The sequence below is a fragment of the Myxocyprinus asiaticus genome, chromosome 10 (assembly GCF_019703515.2).
Source record: "Myxocyprinus asiaticus isolate MX2 ecotype Aquarium Trade chromosome 10, UBuf_Myxa_2, whole genome shotgun sequence".
Lineage (NCBI taxonomy): Eukaryota > Metazoa > Chordata > Actinopteri > Cypriniformes > Catostomidae > Myxocyprinus > Myxocyprinus asiaticus.
The window spans coordinates 44,590,825-44,612,157 of NC_059353.1; the positions used below are offsets into that span (position 1 = coordinate 44,590,825).

The 21,333-nt window shown below is 36.7% G+C and overlaps 1 protein-coding gene across 1 annotated transcript; it reads left to right on the forward strand.

Moving 5' to 3' along the window:
* The first annotated feature begins 12,720 nt into the window (after nucleotides 1-12,720).
* Nucleotides 12,721-16,057, forward strand: LOC127447387 (twist-related protein 2-like). Its single transcript, XM_051709235.1, has 2 exons — nucleotides 12,721-13,519; nucleotides 15,698-16,057. The coding sequence occupies exon 1, from the start codon at nucleotides 12,994-12,996 to the stop codon at nucleotides 13,486-13,488; it is 495 nt and encodes a 164-aa protein (XP_051565195.1). The 5' UTR covers nucleotides 12,721-12,993; the 3' UTR covers nucleotides 13,489-13,519; nucleotides 15,698-16,057.
* Nucleotides 16,058-21,333: the final 5,276 nt, after the last annotated feature.

A 21,333-nucleotide genomic window follows, 5' to 3' on the forward strand; every position in this document is an offset into this window, starting at 1 on the left:
ACTTCAAGCAACTTGGGCTATGAGCTTCTCCACCCTTCCTCCAGACTCTAGGACCTTGGTTTCCAAATGCAATACAAAACTTGCTCTCATCTGAAAAGAGGACTTTGGACCACTGGGCAACAGTCCAGTTCTTCTTCTCCTTAGCCCAGGTAAGACGCCTCTGACGTTGTCTGTGGTTCAGGAGTGGCTTAACAAGAGGAATACGACAACTGTAGCCAAATTCCTTGACACATCTGTGTGTGGTGGCTCTTGATGCCTTGACCCCAGCCTCAGTCCATTCCTTGTGAAGTTCACCCAAATTCTTGAATCGATTTTGCTTGGCAATCGTCATAAGGCTGCGGTTCTCTCGGTTGGTTGTCCATCTTTTTCTTCCATACTTTTTCCTTCCGCTCAACTTTCTGTTAACATGCTTGGATACAGCACTCTGTGAACAGCCAGCTTCTTTGGCAATGAATGTTTGTGGCTTACCCTCCTTGTGAAGGGTGTCAGTGATTGTCTTCTGGACAACTGTCAGATCAGCAGTCTTCCCCATGATTGTGTAGCCTAGTGAACCAAACTGAGAGACCATTTTGAAGGCTCAGGAAACCTTTGCAGGTGTTTTGAGTTGATTAGCTGATTGGCATGTCACCATATTCTAATCTGTTGAGATAGTGAATTGGTGGGTTTTTGTTAAATGTGAGCCAAAATCATCACAATTAAAAGAACCAAAGACGTAAACTACTTCAGTCTGTGTGCATTGAATTTATTTAATTCACGAGTTTCACAATTTGAGTTGTATTACTGAAATAAATGAACTTTTCCATGACATTCTAATTTATTGAGATGCACCTGTACTGTTTTTGGCATTCAATATAGTAGGGACGTATGGATATTCAGGCGTTTTAGAATTTTTTTGTGCAGTGTTTGGTCCGCATCCAATAATGCACATTCAAGAACTGTTAACAGAAACAAACGTCATACGGTTCTGGCATTGTTGTTTTCAATGGACTCTGGTTCTCAGTTCCCAAACTTATGGAGGAGAGGGTTCTACTGCAGGGTAAGTTATCCATAGGTGGAGTTTACTTTTGTTAGGGAAAAAAATGATGGGTGGAGACGTGGAGATTTGGTTTGGCAGAAGCTGCATCTGCAATGGCATCGATAACAGTCAGTATAGACCTTATTCACAGCAGCACCATCTTTGATTTTTGACAGGAATGACAACGAGGCTGTGAGTGATGGACGTACAGTCTCTTCAATGGGCTGTACAGTTGTTTAACATGTTTTTGGATCATTTGGCTGATGAAACATTGAAAAAATATTTTTGCAAGAAATTTCAGATGACAGAAAACTCCAGACAACATGAGTTGTGGGAAATTAAATGTGATCTAGGAACTTTTTGATCTATACTTTTTGCTTTATACAGTGTATGTCATTGACGAGACGGTAAGTCTATTCCTCACAGCCTCATTTTCATTCCCGTCAAAGATGACGCCACTGTGAATAAAGTGTGTTTAAAGGTGCAGTAAGTGATTTTTGTAATATCACACATAAGTTCTTACTTTTGCAATTGTCTTTGAATCACATAATTTCAACTTTATTTCTCTCAATTGTGACTATATTTTGAATTTTAAAATGTATATCTCACAATTTCAACTTTATTCCTCGCAACTGTGACTTTTTATCTCAGAATTTCGACTGTATATCTCGAGAAATAAAAGTTTCAATTGTGACTTTATATCTTGCAATTTTGACTTTATACTGTACCTTATGATTTCAACATTATTTCTCACAATTGTGTGATATAAACTATATAAATTTGCAGTTGCGTGATAAAGTCGCATTCATGAGAAATAAAGTTGCAATTATGAGTTAATATCATGGATTTGTGACTTTATTTCTTGCAATTGCATGATATAAACTCGCAATTGTGAGATATTAAGTCGCTATTAAGAGAAATAAAGTCAGAACTGAGAGATGTAAAGTCATAATTACATATTTATTTATTTATTTATTTATTTATTCTGTGGTGGGATCAAGGCACCATACATTACTTCCTGACAGATATCAGTGAAACAGGTTATTTCACGCCTGTCTTTGTGACAGCCCATTCGGTATGTGAACAAAAGAGTCAGTCTGTCCATTTTTTGCTAATCAGAAAACTTAGCCAATCAGAAATGCTCTTTGTCTGTCAGCCATTTTGCACGTTTAGCTTTGCAGACATGTCTTTGAAGGACTGGGTTTTGATGAGACTAATTCAGTGGCAAAGTCTGATGGAAGTGAGCAAAATGTCTGAAATTGTTAAAGTTGGCATAAATGTACTTTATGGCCACATGCTCAAACGTTGCTGATTCTCATGCACAGCTGACAGAAAATAAGTACAGTTAGATCCCGAACTTGTGAAGTTTTTCATATGCTTTGCCTTAGTCTCTTTTTTATACAGGAATAGTGCTCTATTTCAACAATTAAATACAATTCATTATGTTCTGTCTTATTTATTTTAGCAGCAGTTTTTGTTTATTGTCTGGGCATCCAACCTAAGTTGATCATCACACTTGTGTCAGGGGTTCCTCCAGGCAGGTGTGTTTACATTTCACTTCTCTAAACATGATTATGACATCACTTCTTCTTAAATAAGGCTTGTATTCAGATAAACGTCAACCTTCAAAGCTTTCCGTATTCGAGAAATGCAGGAATTGAGAAAATATACATAATTTTCTATTAAAAATGGATGTATATGTCTAAACATGCTACAGCACTAGAGGCAGTTCTAACCAAAGCAATACTCTCAAACATTACCATGCCTTCACAAACTGAACTGTCGTTTACGAAACAAACGCAGCTGATTGAATTATTTGCACAGACACTCTAGAAATCTTTAGGGACTCAAAAAGCCATTGAGTGAAACGGTCAGGGTCTGTTTACACATTGCACAGGGAATGTTTCTGTGCGTCGTGCCGCCCCCCTGCAAGATGCCACTGCATTAGACACATTAGCATTAACATTAACATTAGACACAATGATTGCTAGTCTGATAAGGTCAAATGCTGTAATGTTTTTATAACTGCAGGATATTCTGGCCAAATAGACCACTGTAGTAACTAATTTATAGATTGTCATTGTAACCAAACAGTGGTCAACACCATTTCAAGACTCACAAGTCCTTGGCAAGCCTTGGACTAAAGAATTTATTTATATAAATTATTGCCGTTATAAAACGACGTGTGTGTGGTTACACAACTATACATAAACCATATCAATAAAATATCTTACCTGTTGAGAAAGAAAAAAGCCATCTCTGGGTCGCTTTTAAGTCCTTTCAGATCTCGGAGTTGTCGTCACCTCTGAAAAGCCAAGCCGATGTTGATTCAGGTTTTATTACGGACTCTGTCGCTTTCCCTTTTTGCTTGTAGACTCTGCTCTGTTCTGGGTTTCTTTGTTTTTACAACCGGTGATTCCCCGGATTTGAATGATCCATGGTCAATTTTTTTCGTTCGTTGTGACAAAAAACTTTCAGCTTTCAGCTTCACGCTACTCCCACACCATACACGCGCTAGCAGGAGCTTATTTTCACTGTGTACGGATATGACGTGACATGCATGAGTGACTGACATATGTATGCGATTTCCCACAAAATCCGTCCCAACAGCTCTAAAATATAAATTATTATTATAGGATTATCAAAGTGTATTTGGGTAAAGTAAAGACATGGTTTGGTAGATGGATTTTTGTTGCACTCTCTCATTAATAACATTTTGTTATTTTTTTAACAACAAAAAGTTACATAGTGTAGCTTTAAATTATTAGATTTATTAAAATAAACAAACAATACAAAATAATAATAATAAAAACAAAAAAACAGATGGCATCCCTTTATAATGCAGATCATCAGTAGGCTACACCAGGGTTTCTCAGCCACTGGGTCCCGAGATATTTTCTGTAACGAGTACAAATGACCAATTAGAAGGATAGAACAGTATATTTGCAAAGTTTGGGGAAACAGTGACCTGTATTGTCGAATTGTGTTAACATATCCAGGTTTGGCTGCATTCTTCTGATGTTAATTATTAGCTGTCCAATCACAATAATCCATAAATGCTACGAATCATTCTTTTTGGACAAGGTCTCTTTACATAGTGGTGCATGCCCTGCAGTGCTACTCAACACGTGGCCCTAGAGCCATCTTTTGCGGCCCGCATTATGATTTCATCATATATGCGCACATGCGCGGTCTGTCAATCAAGAATGGGTGCTCTCAATCTCACCTGAGAGTCACTCATCAGCTCAAATCTGACAAACTCGTTTGAACAGCTTAACAGAGATATTTGCTTGTCATGAAAACAGTCATAACAGGAAAAAATAATAGTTTATCCTGCAATAACGGCGTTGAGACACCTTCATGCAAATGCTAATTAGTGATATGCGTTACTTCACCGCAAAACACTAAAAAGTGTGAACAAATCTTTATGACTTCTCACTGGAGCAGTTTTGGAATTAATAGTGGACATACACCGATCCATTAAAACCACCTGCCTAATATTGTGTAGGTCCCCCTCGTGCCGCCAAAACAGCACCAACCCACATTCTGAGATTCTATTCTTCTCACCACAATTGTACAGAGTGGTTATCTGAGTTACCGTAGACTCTGCCAGTTCGAACCAGTCTGGCCATTCTCTGTTGACCTCTCTCATCAACAAGGTGTTTCTGTCTGCAGAACTGCCGCTCACGGGATGTTTTTTGTTTTTGGCACCATTCAGAGTAAATTCTAAAGACTGTTGTGCGTGAAAATCCCAGGAGATCAGCAGTTACAGAAATACTCAAATCAGCCCATCTGGCACCAACAATCATCCATGTGATTTTCTAATCAGCCAATCGTGTGGCAGCAGTGCAGTGCATAAAATCACTCAGATACGGGTCAGGAGCTTCAGTTAATGTTCACATCAACCATCAGAATGGGGAAAAAATTTGATCTCAGTGATTTGGACCATGGCATGATTGTTGGTGCCAGATGGGCTAGCTTGAGTATTTCTGTAACTGCTGATCTCCTGGGATTTTCACACACAACAGTCTCTAGAATTTACTCAGAATGGTGCCAAAAACAAAAAACATCCCGTGAGCGGCAGTTCTGTGGATGGAAACGCCTTGTTGATGAGAGAGTTCAACAGAGAATGGCCTGAATGTTTCAAACTGACAAAGACTACGGTAACTCAGATAACCACTCTGTACAATTGTAGTGAGCAGAATAGCATCTCAGAATGCTATTCTGAGATGCAGGTTGGCACTGTTTTGATGGTACGAGGGGGACCTACACAATATTAGGCAGGTGGTTTTAATGTTGTGGCTGATCGGTGTATCTCTCTTGTTTTGGAACGTATTATCTCAGGTGAGTGTGATGTTGAACACTCATAGAGTTATAAGTTGACAGTGTCTTTGACAGTGACAACAGAACTGATCATATCTGTTTTCTTTATTGCAATGAATGTGGAAAAAAGTGGCTCTTTGAAAACCTAAAACCAAACCAAGAAAATTAAACTGTTACTTCCCTAATTTAGGCTTTTATATAGGCTTGTATAATATTATTTACAATAACAAATTCCTAATATAAAAAAGTTCACTATAAAAATGATATATATATATATATATATATATATATATATATATATATATATATATATATATATATATATATATATATATATTCTTCATAGTGTGTTTAATGTTTGAAAAATGTTGTGCATTTATTAAATTACTTGGGCTAAAAATATTAGGCTATAGATATAACGCTGCTATATTATAAGCATATAAACATAACTAGATTTATTATGTCCCTATAAACTTAGTGAAATAGTGAAAAAATGGCTTAGATTTTTGTGCTAAATGAATTTCTAATCCTACTTTTAAACTGACAGTTTATTGTAAATGTACTTCTTATGTTTACATCAACCATGATTCAATCAGGCCAATCAGCAGGACAAACAGGCCATGTTTGTCCAAGTTCAGAGCACTTCGACTGGGCACCTGTGCCCACACATCCCTGTGAACGTGAAGCTAACCTTAACACCAAGATCACAACTGCACCTCTCATTACTCTGCACTGTTTGTACAAGAGTTTGTGTGGGGGGCAGGAGTTACCACAACACTCTGTAACACTCAATTAGATGTATTCATAGAGAGCCACCATCTAAAACCCTCTAAAACACATAGAATGTGCGGTTACAGGTGTGCATTTACGAACATTGTTTCAAGACAACTCGTAATAATTTGTATAAGATGGTGAAAACAAAAAGGTACAACTTTTATTCCCATAGAGATCAACCAATAAACAAACAGAATTTCCAACTGATACAAAACAGGCATTACATTTTAGCTTGCCTCCTAACCAAAACTTTATCTTAAGAAAGGAAATGTCAGTGAACAAATTTGGTTACCCATTCCATATTTATTTATGCAATACAAATCAATGATGTATGGAAAGGACCTGTAATATGCTTCCCTCGTCTTGTTCCGAACCCTGATGTTTTCTTTATTTGTGGTCCACAAAAGTTATTTTTGTATTAAAATAATGTTTAGGTTTAGGATTTGAGTAAGGGTTTATACTTTGAGGTTAGGTGTAGGTTTGGTGTTAATGTAGTTATTGTAATGTTCATTCTAGAGACTTGGTTGGATAACATTGTTTTTTGGTTATGTTTTTAATTTCTGTATAGGAGTACAATTCGTACATTTTTGTACCAGTCAACTTCTATAATTGCGTGTGATTTAGCAATCTTGTACTAATTAACTTGTCATGAGACCAGGTTATCGACAAGCTACAATGAGAGTTCATCCAAACACAATTAAAGAAAATAGTTCAAAATTCTCACATCAGTTACTCACCTTTATGCCATCTAGCGCTCTGCGTATGCGTCAAGCACTAGGAAGTGTAATCGAGCTTGAAATTATGATCGCCAAGGAGACTTCTGATGTCAAGATTTAAAGTAAAAAAGGAGTTATATTTTGGTCTGTTCTCACCTAAAATTGATTAGATCACTTCAGAAGACATGGATTAAATCATGGGAGTTTTATAGATTACTTTTATGCTGCCTTTATGTGCTTTTTGTAGCTTCAAAATTTTGGTCACCATTCGCTTGAATAATATTGACCTACAGAGTTGAGATATTCTTCAAAAATCTTCATTTGTGTTCTGCAGAAAAAGAAAGTCATACACATCTGGGATGGCATGAGGGTGAGTAAATGTGAGAATCTTAATTTTTGGGTGAACTATTCCTTTAAGAGTAAGAGAACAATCCATTTTATAATCTGTTTTACTGATTAAAATATAGATTGAGTCCTGAGATGGATCAAAGACGTGGCTGAATTGTCCTTGAGAAGGACACAAAGTCCTGTTTACTTTAAAAATCTGCATTTTGTTAAGAAAAACATGTAGCCTAACATGTATACGCATGGCATTGCGTTCAAAACGTACTTTTTTGTTGCGAATGTGAAGCTATTTTTGAGAACAGCTACTAAAACATAGCAGTGCTTTCCTGTCAGACTCCAGGCCATTGCATATGATGGACGTGCTTTGGTCCATTTGCTTTTCCTCAGATGAAATCAAAGCAAGCAGCAGCACTTTTGGGCACCAGACACACCAGACTAAGGCCACGCAACAGAGAACCCGTCCTGAAAGCAGACAGAGAGGGTTAAAAAATCTGCATCATATTAAACAAACCTAAACGCTTCAAGCTGTTACACACTCCCTAATGAAACATTTATGAAGGACCTCTAATGCAATTTTAGAAACACCTTGTCACCGGGGTTGCAAGAAAATGTAGTCAGATGGATGAATGAGCGGCCAAAGTGCCTTTGAGTGTGAGCAAATGCCGCAGGGGTGCAGTGCTTATTCTACTATGGGAAACGCTTTACATTTTACAGGTGCCGTTTAAACATTCTGGTAAGGATCATGTTGCGAATAACTTACAATATTAATTCTATTTTTGTCATTCATTTATTTTAATTGACTCACCAAATAGAGCCACCTCTGAAATAGTAAGCAAGGTGAACTTTTTGTAAATGATAAATTAGAACACAATCAGATTATTAAAAATAGGGGAGACTGGGGCTAGTTTTCACACTTTTTTTTTTGGTTGTCCAAAATAAGCCTTTTTTTTAGGATAGGTTTGTTCCTGGATACCTTAAAGACTATTGATCATTTTCAACTGTAAATGTTGACAACTTCAATCAGCCCCAATCTCCCCTATATATAAAATATAAACATTAAAATGTGATAACCCATCTAAGGCATACCAGATCCAAGTTCATGACTTTACAAATGCAAATGAAGAGATTATCTATACAAATAGTGATGTTTGTAGAAACATGTTTGCACTCTTGGTTCAACAAGGCATAACAGCTTCACACCACATCCACAGTGTATGGAATAATGCATCTATTGATTCTCAGCTACTTGTTAAAAAGATAAAGGTAATCATTCATGGAATTTAGAAAAGCACATGTGTGAATTCAGTTTGGGGATTACCTTTTATTTTTGATTTTTTTTACAATGGCAAGGAAACCAATGAGTGTTGTGTGATTTCCAGTAGCTGCAGTAAGATTAAGACTGACTGCACTTTTACTAAGAGAGGTAGCTCTGATATCAATGGAAAACAGCTGCGTGTGTTTCCCAGCAGAGCATCTTTTGTTCATCTTGGCACTGCAAACATTCTGGATGCATTGGCTCACAGATGGATATATACACATTGGTATATATGGGCCCTAGAATAAGGAGGAAACACACATACTGGGTTCATCTTTGTTGAAGATCATTTGGCTCTTATGGTCACACATTACTGTATGTATCTGGACTATAATATATTCATTACATTTGTCAGAGTCTTGCAAATTTGTCTTGCAAATCTTGCAACCTGGTCTCATTGAATCACGTTACTATACCAACATATTTGAAAAATTAAAATTACATGGTTTGGTGTAGGTATCACGGCAGTTTCCTAGTGAAATGTACACTAGAGGCGCTACAGCAACAATGACTTTTATTTACTTTCACACAAATCACAAGTAAAAGGTCAGATTATCAGTTTATAAACACTTACTTTTCACCCTGTTCCTCACACAATGCTATCTATCTTATTAATTGTGTTTTTCATCTCACATTTGCTTTTTATAAAACTATCGGTTAGGTTTAAGGTTTAAGGTTTAGGGTAGGGAGGTAGTAGGTTTTGTTGATTTTAAACTCATAAGAGCATTAACCTTAAAAATACTCTAAACCACATCTGTTTGCGAGAACATTTTACTTGCTTTTAGTGACACTAGCCACCGCGATAAATGTTCAGAACCACGCAATATCATTTTGCAAAAATGTTGCCACAGTCACGTAATTTTCATGAGATCAGGCTGAAGTGTCCATGACTCCTAATAGAGTCTCCATAACCAGTAAACATTGAAGGGATAATTCACTCTAAACCTCATGCCATTCCAAACTTGTATGACTTACTTTCTTCTGTGAAACACCAAAGAAGAATTTTAGCAGAATGTCTGAGCTGCTCTATTCCATACAATAAATGTGCATGGGGACCATGGGCTGTCAACTTTCAAAAAGGACAAAAAAGCACCATAAAAACATCATAAAAGTAGTCCATATCATTTGTACACTATATTTCAAATCTTCAGAATACACTGGGTAGCTTTGTGTGAAAAACAGATGGAAATTTAAGACGTTATTTATTGAAAATATTGCTCTTCATGCACTTTAATTGTATAAAAAAGAGCTTAGACATTCAGTTATAAACAGCGTTGGGTTTAATCTGTTATAAAGTAATTAATTACTGTAATCTAATTACTTTTAAGTCAAAAAGTAGTGTAATGCATTTAAAATTCTTGTGATCAGGTTACAGTAACTGTCTTTCTGTTAAATTACTTTGAAGTAAATTATTTGGGTTAAAAATATTTCTAAATAAAATTATTTATGAAGAATACATTAAACCATGAATTATATTCATATGTACATCTGTTCGTGTTTTTTGTGACAGATGAAATACGTTTATAAACATTATAATACAGAAATTATTTTGAATTTGTTGAGCTGAAAAACAAACTTAACTGTGAAATGTGTTTTAGAAAGTAACTTATAAGTAAATTAGTAATGTGATTACATTTTCAACAAAGTAATCAGTTAAGTAATCTGATAACAGTTTTTAAAGAAGTAATTAGTAATATGTAATGGGTTACTTTTATTGAGCAACTTACCCAACACTGGCTATAAATAACTCCTTTTGTGTTCCACGTAAGAAAGTCATTCTGGTTTCGAAAAACATAAGGGTCAGTAAATGACAACAGAATTTTCATTTTGGGTGAACTATTCCTGTAAACATATCTAACCAGTTGGGGTTTCTATTATTCACTCACTTAAATGGCAAAGGATGCCAGACCACCAGTTTTTGTGTCTCCTTTTCTATTTATTTCTGAGTCTAAATTCAGCCTCTGCAAACATCTGCAGCTTGATGTGATAAGCTGCTGCAGAAAAGATCTCTGCTTATTTAAGAGTTCCAGGCCATGTGGAGATGATTTGGAAGTGTCAAAGAGATATAAACACGTCATCTTAGCAGAGAGAAATATAGTACGCCACATCTTTGATCTGATACGGGTCATCTCCAGAACTTGCCTGCTGGTTCAGATGGTACCAGACCTTTGCAGATATGTATATGGTATTATGGAACAGTATATATATATATATACATATATATATATATATATATATACCTGTAGTCAAGAGCTTGTGGTCTGTAGAGGCTGCACTGTGCCGCTGGGCCATATGGAGTCTATCTGAAGCAGCGGTTTTGATGGAGTGGGTCAGGCCAGGGGGAAACAGGCTTCAAAGTTGGGCACATGTCAATGTCTCTCTTATTTTTTCACTTTGAATTACAGGACAGAAGAAATTCATTCTCTTCAATCACCTGATCCTCGATTCTGCTGGAAATTTTAAAAAAGTGTTTATCAAAAGCAGGTACTTAAACAAACAAGTGCATTGGAGACATTTGGTTTAGACGGAGGAGATGAGGCATAAAATTCCATTTGGAAATGGAGAATCGAAAATTGGAACACAGATGCTTGAACATTGGGATAGGCACATGGTTTTACACCATCATTAGCTGCTTAGAGAGCATCCAAAAAGAAGGATGACAGGCCTGCTAAAGATATTGTGGTGTGTAAAACTATAATCTTTGATTAAAAAGCTTTCATTATCCATAAAAAAACATCTCTAAACCCTTCCAGAACGTCTTTGGTGTAATCAGAATAGACATCGAGATCTTCCAAGAATCTTCCTTAAGGCTATTCTCGCTGGCTTTGGACCAGGTGTCAGCGCTCCATTCGCACGTGGATTACATGCATAAATCAAAGGGAAACAAATCTCTCCTCTGAAATAAGGCATCGTTTACAATTGAAAACCTTACAAATCTGACCAAGCTGCAGCCATATACAAAACATCCCAGAGCCCCTTTGGACACTGGTAAAAGAAATCTGACATGCATTATTATTGTCTTATTCAAAGAGACAGTCCAGACCCGGCATTCAAATGGCCTTGTGAGAGAAAAAGCCTCTGAGGTTTTGCCAAAAGTTCCTCACAACAGGCTGACTCGTACATGTGTTTAGGGTATTGTGAAACCTTGGACTTATTCTGGAAAACAATAGGGAGAGGTTTTTCATCTGACTTGTAAGGATGGCGTGAAGAAAATGCCTGTGAAGAAATTTCTCTACTATTTACCACAACTGAAAGAGGTGCGAGACCTTTTGTGGCATCTTAATAACAATGAAAAACAAAATGAAAAACAATTTCAGATGCCTGGTAGGCCAAAATGTCATGAACGAATTTTGGAAGTGAAATCAGGGCTAGTTTAGTGGATGACTTTCAACATACGTATGTGTCTAAAATCTGAAAAATGATCTCTTAAGATGCCGTCATCTGACGGGTGCATAAATATGGCATAGATATTCCACAGAATAAAAATGGCATAGGATGAAGCCGTTGAAACAAGTCAAGTTAATTTCTTTTTAAACTTGTGATTCCATGTATACTGATAAATAAACATTGTAGCTAGTCATTAAACAATTGCTTATCTCTAAAAGTCACTTGACATTTTTCTAGATCATTAGATATTATGTTATGGTGCTTTGGAAGTCTTTCTGAAACTAGTTTCCTGGTAGGTATACCTTCGTAAAAAATGTTAAGTCAATTGACTGACTGGGCAGCAAGGCAGCAAGATTTCGAGCTCGTTATGGTGAATAATGAAATTCAGTAGGCTACACATTTTGGGACCTGTTTCTTTCTCGCTTCACTTTTCTTTTCTTTTCCAAATGCATAGGCTAAACCCCATGCAGTCTGTATCCATCTCAGTGTTAGACAAAAAGATGAATCATTATTAACTGAATAACAATTTACATTACTTACATAACAAGGAAAAGCTGTTTTAATTAATTGTAATGTCTGTTGTCATTATTGTTGCTTACACAAGACAGAACCCTAAACCTAAGGAGTGAGGTTGAGATGAAAATATCAGCAATGTAATATAAAACAATATGTGGGACAAAATGTGAGGGACAGCCAAGAGGAGAGGTGCTTCAGTCAATGTAACTTAAAACGGTTCCTCCCTGTTTATTAGTCAACCAATCAGAGTTCAGTGCTTCCTCCCCCTCATTCAGACTAGTATTTAGCATCAGAGACTTGGATAAAGTTTCCCAAAAATTAGGAAAAAACTTCCTGTGCCAAGCTCTAGTTTTGGAAGTAGAGTCGTAGTCTAAATAGAAAGAGAGAGCGAAAGAGAGAGAGAGAGAGAGAGAGAGAGAGAGAGAGAGAGAGAGAGAGAGAGAGAGAGAGAGAGAGCGCAGCAGCAGCGCAGGACTTCAGGAGGACACATAAACTAAATAAAAACTTTCTTGCCCACCGAAACGCTCGGATCTAACTTTCTAACCACGGATTCGAAGGTGGAGAGCGCTTTTTCTCTGGCCTTGCATTTCTTGAAAAAAGAAATGGAAGAGAGTTCAAGTTCTCCCGTCTCCCCAGTGGATAGCCTGGTGACCAGCGAGGAGGAGTTGGACAGACAACACAAAAGGTTCGGGAGGAAAAGGAGAAACAGTAAAAAGTCGAGCGAGGATAGCAGCAGCAGCCCGAGTTCCGTGAATAAACGGAGCAAAAAGCCGAGCCCGAGCAGCACGCAGTCGTACGAGGAGCTGCAGAACCAGAGGGTGCTGGCCAACGTCCGGGAGAGGCAACGGACACAGTCGCTGAATGAAGCCTTCGCGTCTTTGCGCAAAATCATCCCCACGCTTCCCTCGGATAAGCTCAGCAAGATACAGACGCTCAAGCTCGCCTCCAGGTACATTGACTTCCTCTGTCAGGTGCTGCAGAGCGACGAGATGGACAACAAGATGTCGAGCTGCAGCTACGTCGCGCACGAAAGACTCAGTTACGCGTTTTCGGTGTGGAGGATGGAGGGCGCGTGGTCGATGTCTGCCTCCCACTAGCAGCGAGAGACGTGCATACGATGCCGAACGGGTGGGTAGAGAGATGGCAATGCAACCAAAGACATCATATATTTCAATATTGCTTTGTCGATCTATATATAGCCTAGTTCTTTGGGGCGCGGATATGTTGCAGCAGTAACTTGCACTGAAAGAAATTCAAACTGCATTATTTTCAGCTTTTGACAGTTCAGCTGAAGAATGCAGCAATATCCTCTTGAGACCAAGCAAAAAATGGGCATTTAGATTTTTTTTTTTTTTTTTTTTTTTTTAAACATCAACATAGTATTTGATTCAAAAGAAATGTAGGCTATCACAATTTTGTATAATTTTTGTTATTTTTTATTATTTGATTATTTCAGATTTTTTGATTATATATATTCACTGCTCGTATTTGATCATATATTATTATTATTATTATTATTATTATTATTATTATTATTATTATTAAACTGACCACACCCCCAAATATATGGTATCACAGAAAATCCCAGGATGTCCTCTCAAAGATACAACAAGACATAAACCAGTGATATGTTAACAGAATCACTGGGAAGAAATGCTACGTATGACGAGGATTGTTTATTATTGTCAACATCATCCAAGCAATATTTAGATTATATAATGAAACAAAGATTTGCATCCTCGCGGTTTTTTTTATTTATTAATTTTTTTTTTTAGAAAATGAACAGGCTTAAGGCCAAATGTCAAATGCAAGCCTATAAACAGCAAATCGTTTCCAGTTAAATCACTAAATCAAGGAAGGAAGGAATAAGGCAAGCACATATTTTGAATGACAGTAATTCGACTATTATCCAGTACAAATAAACATATTAACATTTGTACATCGCATTTCTCAAGTCTTATGAAATAATAACGATACGACCGTGAGAAATTCCTCACGGATCATTTATATTCAGAGCAGAACATTTTCCCTCTCATGAGCCACAGGAATGACATCTCAAACCAGCATTTAAAGTGGTTATAAAGTTACAAACTTGGGTCATATCTGGAACGTTCAATTGTCGGCACATTCGTAGGCCTAAATATTAGCTACAAAAACAAGGAGAAATAAAAAATACAAAAAAAGATCCATATTCATGATTAGGATAGACGAAAGGCATTTTTTAAGCAGGCTCTCTGAATACCCTCAAGAAAACCCTGTGACCTTTCCAAGGTGTTCTACCATTTAAACCATGTTTATGCATCCTAAATATCTGCAAAGAAACCAGTGGAACCATAGTGAGAAAGATTGATATGTTTAAGGCAAAATCGACCATTTTCAGGCACGATTAAAAGCTTTTAGAAAAACAATTGTTTCTGTACAAATAAACATTTACTAAGAAGATTAATTTAGTTATTTCAAGATCATTCCGATTTGGGTTAGTATTTAATTATTTACATTTAATTTAATAGGCTAACAATCTGGATGGAGCTGAAATCCATATTGCCGCTTTTTTTTTTTTTTTTTTTTTTTTTTTTTCACATTTACTTTCCAGGACGAAAAGTTACAAATAACGTCGTAAAGAAACGGAGTGTGCGATCTGAACCTGGCCTATTTAAATAATCAGTAGGTTATTTGCAAACTATTTCCTAAAAATTGGGAAAACAAGTTGGGATAAACCGAGGATCACAGCATTTGAACTATCTTTATTCATTCCACCAGCGAGTCTGGCTTGATCACGCAGATACAATAGGTGGTCTCGTTTTATGCTACAGACCCGTGAAGACCTCCATCAATCATTTTTTGACAACACACAGCTGGGAAAAATGTTCAAATTAACCCTTGCCATTATATTAGTGATTGTTTCTTATAAACTTATTTGGATAAAGTAATTTGTGCCACTGAAGAAATACAGAAGAAAGGCAGGTGTATAGCCTTTTCAAACCAAACCAAATGACCTCTTTAAAAACAGTTATTTCCAGTGACGTAATTCCACCCTGGGATTTGTGTAGCATGTTTGAACCAAGCCTTTTCCTGTGTAAGCATGTGCTCCCACTCAGAATTAAATAATGGGATCATTAATAGCTTCCCATTTCTTCAGTTCTTAAACTAAGGCTGTATTCAACGACAAACCCATCATAGAAAATAAATTAAGACCTATATGTTAAGGTAGGTGGGTATCAGTTGAACTTAAGTGTTTCTTGTTGGTTTCTTACAAGATTGTTGTTGTTTTTTTCCCCTCTTTCTCTCTCTCTCTCTCTCCCACAGACTGTTTACTTCCACTAATTTTGAAGACACCAAAGGATTTATTAACTAACCTCTAAACCTCAATGGCGTGGCCAAAGGACATTCAGTGAATACACCTACAGACTTGGGCATCCCCAACAGCATAATGAAGGACAAAATAAAAGGAACCATTTAGAAACAAAGTAGATGACATCTCCTGTGTCAACAAATAGGCCTACATTTAATCTTTTTCAAAAGTTATTCTTATATGTCTCCATCCATGGTGATAGTACAGGAAGGCGTCTGTTATCTTATGGAAACTATATTGTGTGTTTGACTCTAAAACAGAAGAGTTTTATATATATATATATATATATATATATATATATATATATATATATATATATATATATATATATGAACAAAAAACTATTGTACATAGGCTACCTGTGAGTATTGTGAGCTTTTTAAGGGACCAATGCAATTTAGAGTATTACTATCTTGAAGTACACTGCATGGATTAATGCATACATTACAGTTTTCCTATGCAACATTCTCAATTTCCGTCCATTGTACATTTTGCTTATTTATTAAAACATATTTTTGAAATGTTTGGGTAAACTGATTTCTATTTGTCCACATCTAAGTGCTAAAGGACCATAGCAAGACTGGGTCTATTTATAAGTTAACTCACTCATCATCTGTTTACATAAGGATTTGTATTTAATTTAAAAGGGAGTGAGGAAAGCAGAACACACAGGCCTACACATCTGTTCTATAGTTCAGATGCCCCCCTTTTTTTCTTACAAAAAGAAAACCGTTATAAAACAGTGCAGGTTCATTAGATGAGGAGAAAGTTCAGCCAGTTTTACCGCTAGTAGCTTATTAAAAAAATAAAATAAAATAAAAAACCCCTGTCCGATTTAATAAGCAGAAATAACTGAAAATCCGACGGCTGGAGGGGAATTCTTTGACAACCGCAGATAACCACAGATTTTAAATACCGAACCCCTAAAATACCTTTTCATTTTTTGTCCTTAAAATCTTCCCCAACGCTCGCAAAGCATTTGATTGTTTACATCTCATTTCCCCATGCCTTTACTTGATAAAAATCTACTAAAAGAAACGATTCCATTGTCGAGGCATTGAGGTTTGAGGTTTGATAAAAGCACCTTTTTTTCTTTCTTTTTTTTTTTCTGTAACCAAAGCCTGTTCTAGGAAAAAGCTCATTGAAATCTGCATTTCAGAACAGCTACCTACCATGTCAGAAAACCTTTATTTCCAGTTTTCTATTAGCACTTAACAGCGAAGCCTTGTTTGTTCTTTTGATTGTTTTTAATTTGGTAGCTGACAAATTATGTTAGTTTATGATCTATTTTAGGGCAGTAATATAACTGAAGTCTGAATGAAGACTGATGAACTTGGTCTATATTGCGACACTTATGAGAATAGCGGTGCAGTTTAAAAAATAAAGTCTTTCAGTATTTTCTTGTGGTGATGATCTTGTAGACTGTGAAACTTATAGACACAAAACTCTGATGCAAACTGCCGTGGAGAGTGAGAACCAAAATGATAGATACACACATCTCTTTTTATTCTGTGCACCTGCATGATGTATTTAAGCTTAACGGAAGGGAAGAAAACCCCGGGGATCTCCACACTCGTTTTTTTTTTTTTTTTGTTTTTTTTTTAACTACTGACAAAACGGTCAAAGACGTCCGTCTGCACATGTGAGTGGGCTACATGAACTAACAATGAAAAATAAATAGCGCGCGGCACGTGTCCACGTGAATAGCATGTTTATAATTTCACATCTACTCTTTGGAGTTGTTTTTAAGAACGTAAAGGAGTTCATACCCTAGGTTACGTCTGTCAATCTCGACGTTACGTCAACAAAACAGTGCTTTGTGTATGAGCCCGAAAAATGTCGAAAAATACCTTGGGGTCGGCATTCCTCTCGATCAGCAAAAAGCTGAAAAAGAAATGACCTGAGAGGCTCTTGAATGAAAACGTCTTGAAGGGATGTGTGTTCATTGTTATGAGGGAGAGCGCAGAGTCTCCAACGGCAGCGCGTTTGATAGCAGCCTCATTATTCCCGCCTTTTTCCGAGCCAAAGCGCCTCAGGCCACAGTTACGGCGGTGCGGTGCGCGAGACCCAGATGTTTCCCGTAAAATCAGACGGAAAAAGCAACAAAATTTTAATTTGCAGTTAAACGGATAAAGTAAAGGTTTACGCTGCATGCGCCGCGGAAAGGATTTCATGTCTAAGCTAATGCCAAGGTTACATTACTACAGTGTGGGGGGGTTGGCTGGCAGGACACATATTTCCTTCTGCGGTAAACCTAGAATCAGATATGTAGGTTACCACCCTAGTGGCTCATTTTACCTTATGTGTCGATATTAGTTAGCTTATAGACGAAAACAGACAACTTAAAAATGAGAAGATACAGGCTTCTACCAAAAAGAACACTAGCTTGGCGTTGGCCTATAAAATGGATAATTCTGGCTATAAATGCTGATTAGATGAGCCGAGCTCGAAGCCATTGTAAAACACACACCTGTGTGACCGCAAATTCTATAATAGTTCTCGTGTTGCTCGGCAACAGTAAACAGGTTACATAGTTAGACTAATGAACTATATTACTTGGCGGGAGAATTGTGTTTTTTTTTTTTTTTTTTTGTAAGGTTGTTTCGATTAAAAGTCATTTTCCAAAACATTTGGTGAGGGGGTCCCTGGGGGTTATAGTCGAATACACTTGTAGATATAGGGGCAAAAGTTATAGGGCAAAATTTGTCAACTTATACAAATACTTTAAGACAGCAAGATGCTTTTTTGAGTAACATATTAAAAAAATGATTCAAAAGAACTTCTTCAGAAAAGACTGCAAAATGTTCTGTACATTTTAATTACATTTGGCATTTCATAACATCTCAAGTATTCTATAAACAATTGAATCTCCATTGTGATTGGATCAGTCAATGCATTGTTGTACACATGTGAGCCCCTTTTGAACATTCTTCATAACATATCTCTTCCCCCCACTTAATAAAAAACAACGTCTTTTATTCTGGAGAGTTATTGAAAAACTTTTGATTTAATCACCTTGAACAAAACTGAAAAAAATGACAGTAAAAATACATGTGATAATTTCAGGGATTTTCATTAGCTACATATTTGCAGCATTTTAAAAGTTAAGAAATACTAGATCAAATTACCACAAAATCAACTTTTAGATATTGTACGCAATGACTCATGGATCAGGAACATTTTGCAGTGCATATGGCTAGTAACAAACAGGTGTTCAGGAAACTGCTGTGGTATTTTTTATTTTATTTTATTTATTTATTTTTTTTCCTATTTAGTGTTTTGGGAGAAAATATCAATTGTAAGTAGGCTATGTAATCCACAGAACATACAATAAATGTAATCTGTAAATAATAAATAACCGTATTTGGTTTCTGATTATAAATGGAAATTAGCATGTTGTACAAGAGAGTGAAACAACATTTTGCATTATGTGTTACTTAAAACCTTTACTTGTCTGAACAGGTGTTGAATTGTTTCCCTGCCCCAATGTCAACAAAAGCTTTGCAGCCAGTACACATTAAATGATATTCTTCTGATTGAACTTAAAATATACAGGGTCAACAATCCTGATCTTAAGACTCTCAAGATGAAAATTAGTGCCTCAAATGTCTGAGACTCACGCTGTCTAATAATTCAATTCAAAGTGGCCAAAACTGGCCTTGTTGCCCTAAAACAGCTCCACGTGTATATGCAGGGAGACCGGTGAACCTGCAGGACAGCATCCGTGCTCAACTTGAGATGACGTGGCAGTGTAGCATATGTTTGGCTTTAGTTCGCAAACAAAAGTCTGCGCTGAATCACAGACTAGCTGATCAAATCAGGACACGGCTGAGGACAGTGGTAATGATGTGAGGCCTTGGATAGAACATCTACAGGGCAGGTGTGTGCCTCGACATGTGCAGTGCACATCATCTGGGAACCACAGGTGGAGATTGTTTACTCAGAATGTAAGCAATCTAAATAGTCAGGGAAGGATTCTGGTGGAACAGCAGCACATTTGTGGAATGCTCCAGACACATAGTAAAGTGAGAAGACAATAACAAAGTAATGGGAGGTTCTTTCTTTTCTTTCTTTCTTTCTTTCTATCTATCTGTCACCTAGCAACCACCCTACTAACTGCCTAGCAACTGTCAATCAAACACTCAGAACACCTTAGCAACTGTTCAGCAACGTCCTATAGGAACCACTTAAATATCTTAGCATCTGCTTAGCAACCACTTCATATCAGCCTTTTTAAGCTGTTTTAAACTTCCAGGCAAGAGATGTCCAGTGAACAATCAAAGTTTGTTTTTATGAAATTTTCTAATTAACTTTTATTTTGTATTTTGTATTATTTTATTTTTTCAGTTTACATTTTTATTTTTCTGAATGTAATTGTCTTGTAACATGACTGTGAAGTGACCTTAAAGTTTGGAAAGGCGCTATACAAATTAAACTTATTATTATTATTACCACATTAATCGTGATGGTGAACAGACTTCCAGTGTTCATCCACTGCCAGCAACACCACCTTTTTCCCTCATCCTGGGAAGCACCAAGAACTCTCCTCAGCTACAATCTCACCCCCTCTTCCCTAAAATTCTTCCACTCTCCACCACCTGGGAGATTTCCGCTGCTTTTGGAGGCAGAATAAAACTGGACAAGAAAATGGCTTAAAACACTAAAGTGGCTGTAAAATCTGGTGTGGAGTACACATGCAGACTAGTCTATGGAAATTACATCTGGACTGATGTGGCACACTAATTCACAGTGTGTAAATTTAGTGCTGTCAGTGTTTTTGCATAAATCTGTATTTTTCTATATTTACTGGCCTCTTCATTCAAAGTGTTTGAAGCACCTCTGACAAATGCATGACCTCCTGCCCCACTAGCCCTGCACCCACATACACGTACTTCCCTCCAACACAGTGTGCAAAAAGCCCTTAAGGCTACGGATGTGGAGTGTTTCATTTTGACAAGCTGAATAATAAAAAAATGAAAGAAAAAAGAAAGTACAAAGAAAGTTGTTAATCGTGGTTTAATTGTACACCTGAAAATGTGCAGTTTCACACTTGTCGTCAGTACATCATAGGTTAAACAATATACGGGTCAAAGGACAATGCTAACATGGCAAGTAGATGTAGTATTTCCAGAAATATGTTTAACTGCATACCTAAAGAACATACTTCATCAACGGCCGAGAAATAAGTCCTTCATCTAATTCCGTACCTACTCCAAAAGTCACTTTATCACCTTCACAATCCTATCATGCAAGTAAGAACACATACAGTATATCAACTATAGTCATATGTTTGGATTATTTGATTTACTGGCCTGCAAGGGATACAAAACAATGTAAGGTTAAAAAAAAAGAAAAAAAAAAAAAAAAAAGAAAAGAAAAAAAAAGTTCCCTGAGCTGTTTCAGCAGATGTAGTTTTTCTAAGAAAATATATTAAGGACCAGTCATTTCAGAAGTGAGAAACTGAGAGAAATAAAAGGAACTGAAAGATTTAGAAAATAATGTATGCTCTGTGATTTTATTTATTTATTTATTTATTTATTTTTTACAGCATATCAGTAGAAAACTCAAACTATGTTTAGAATCAAATAAA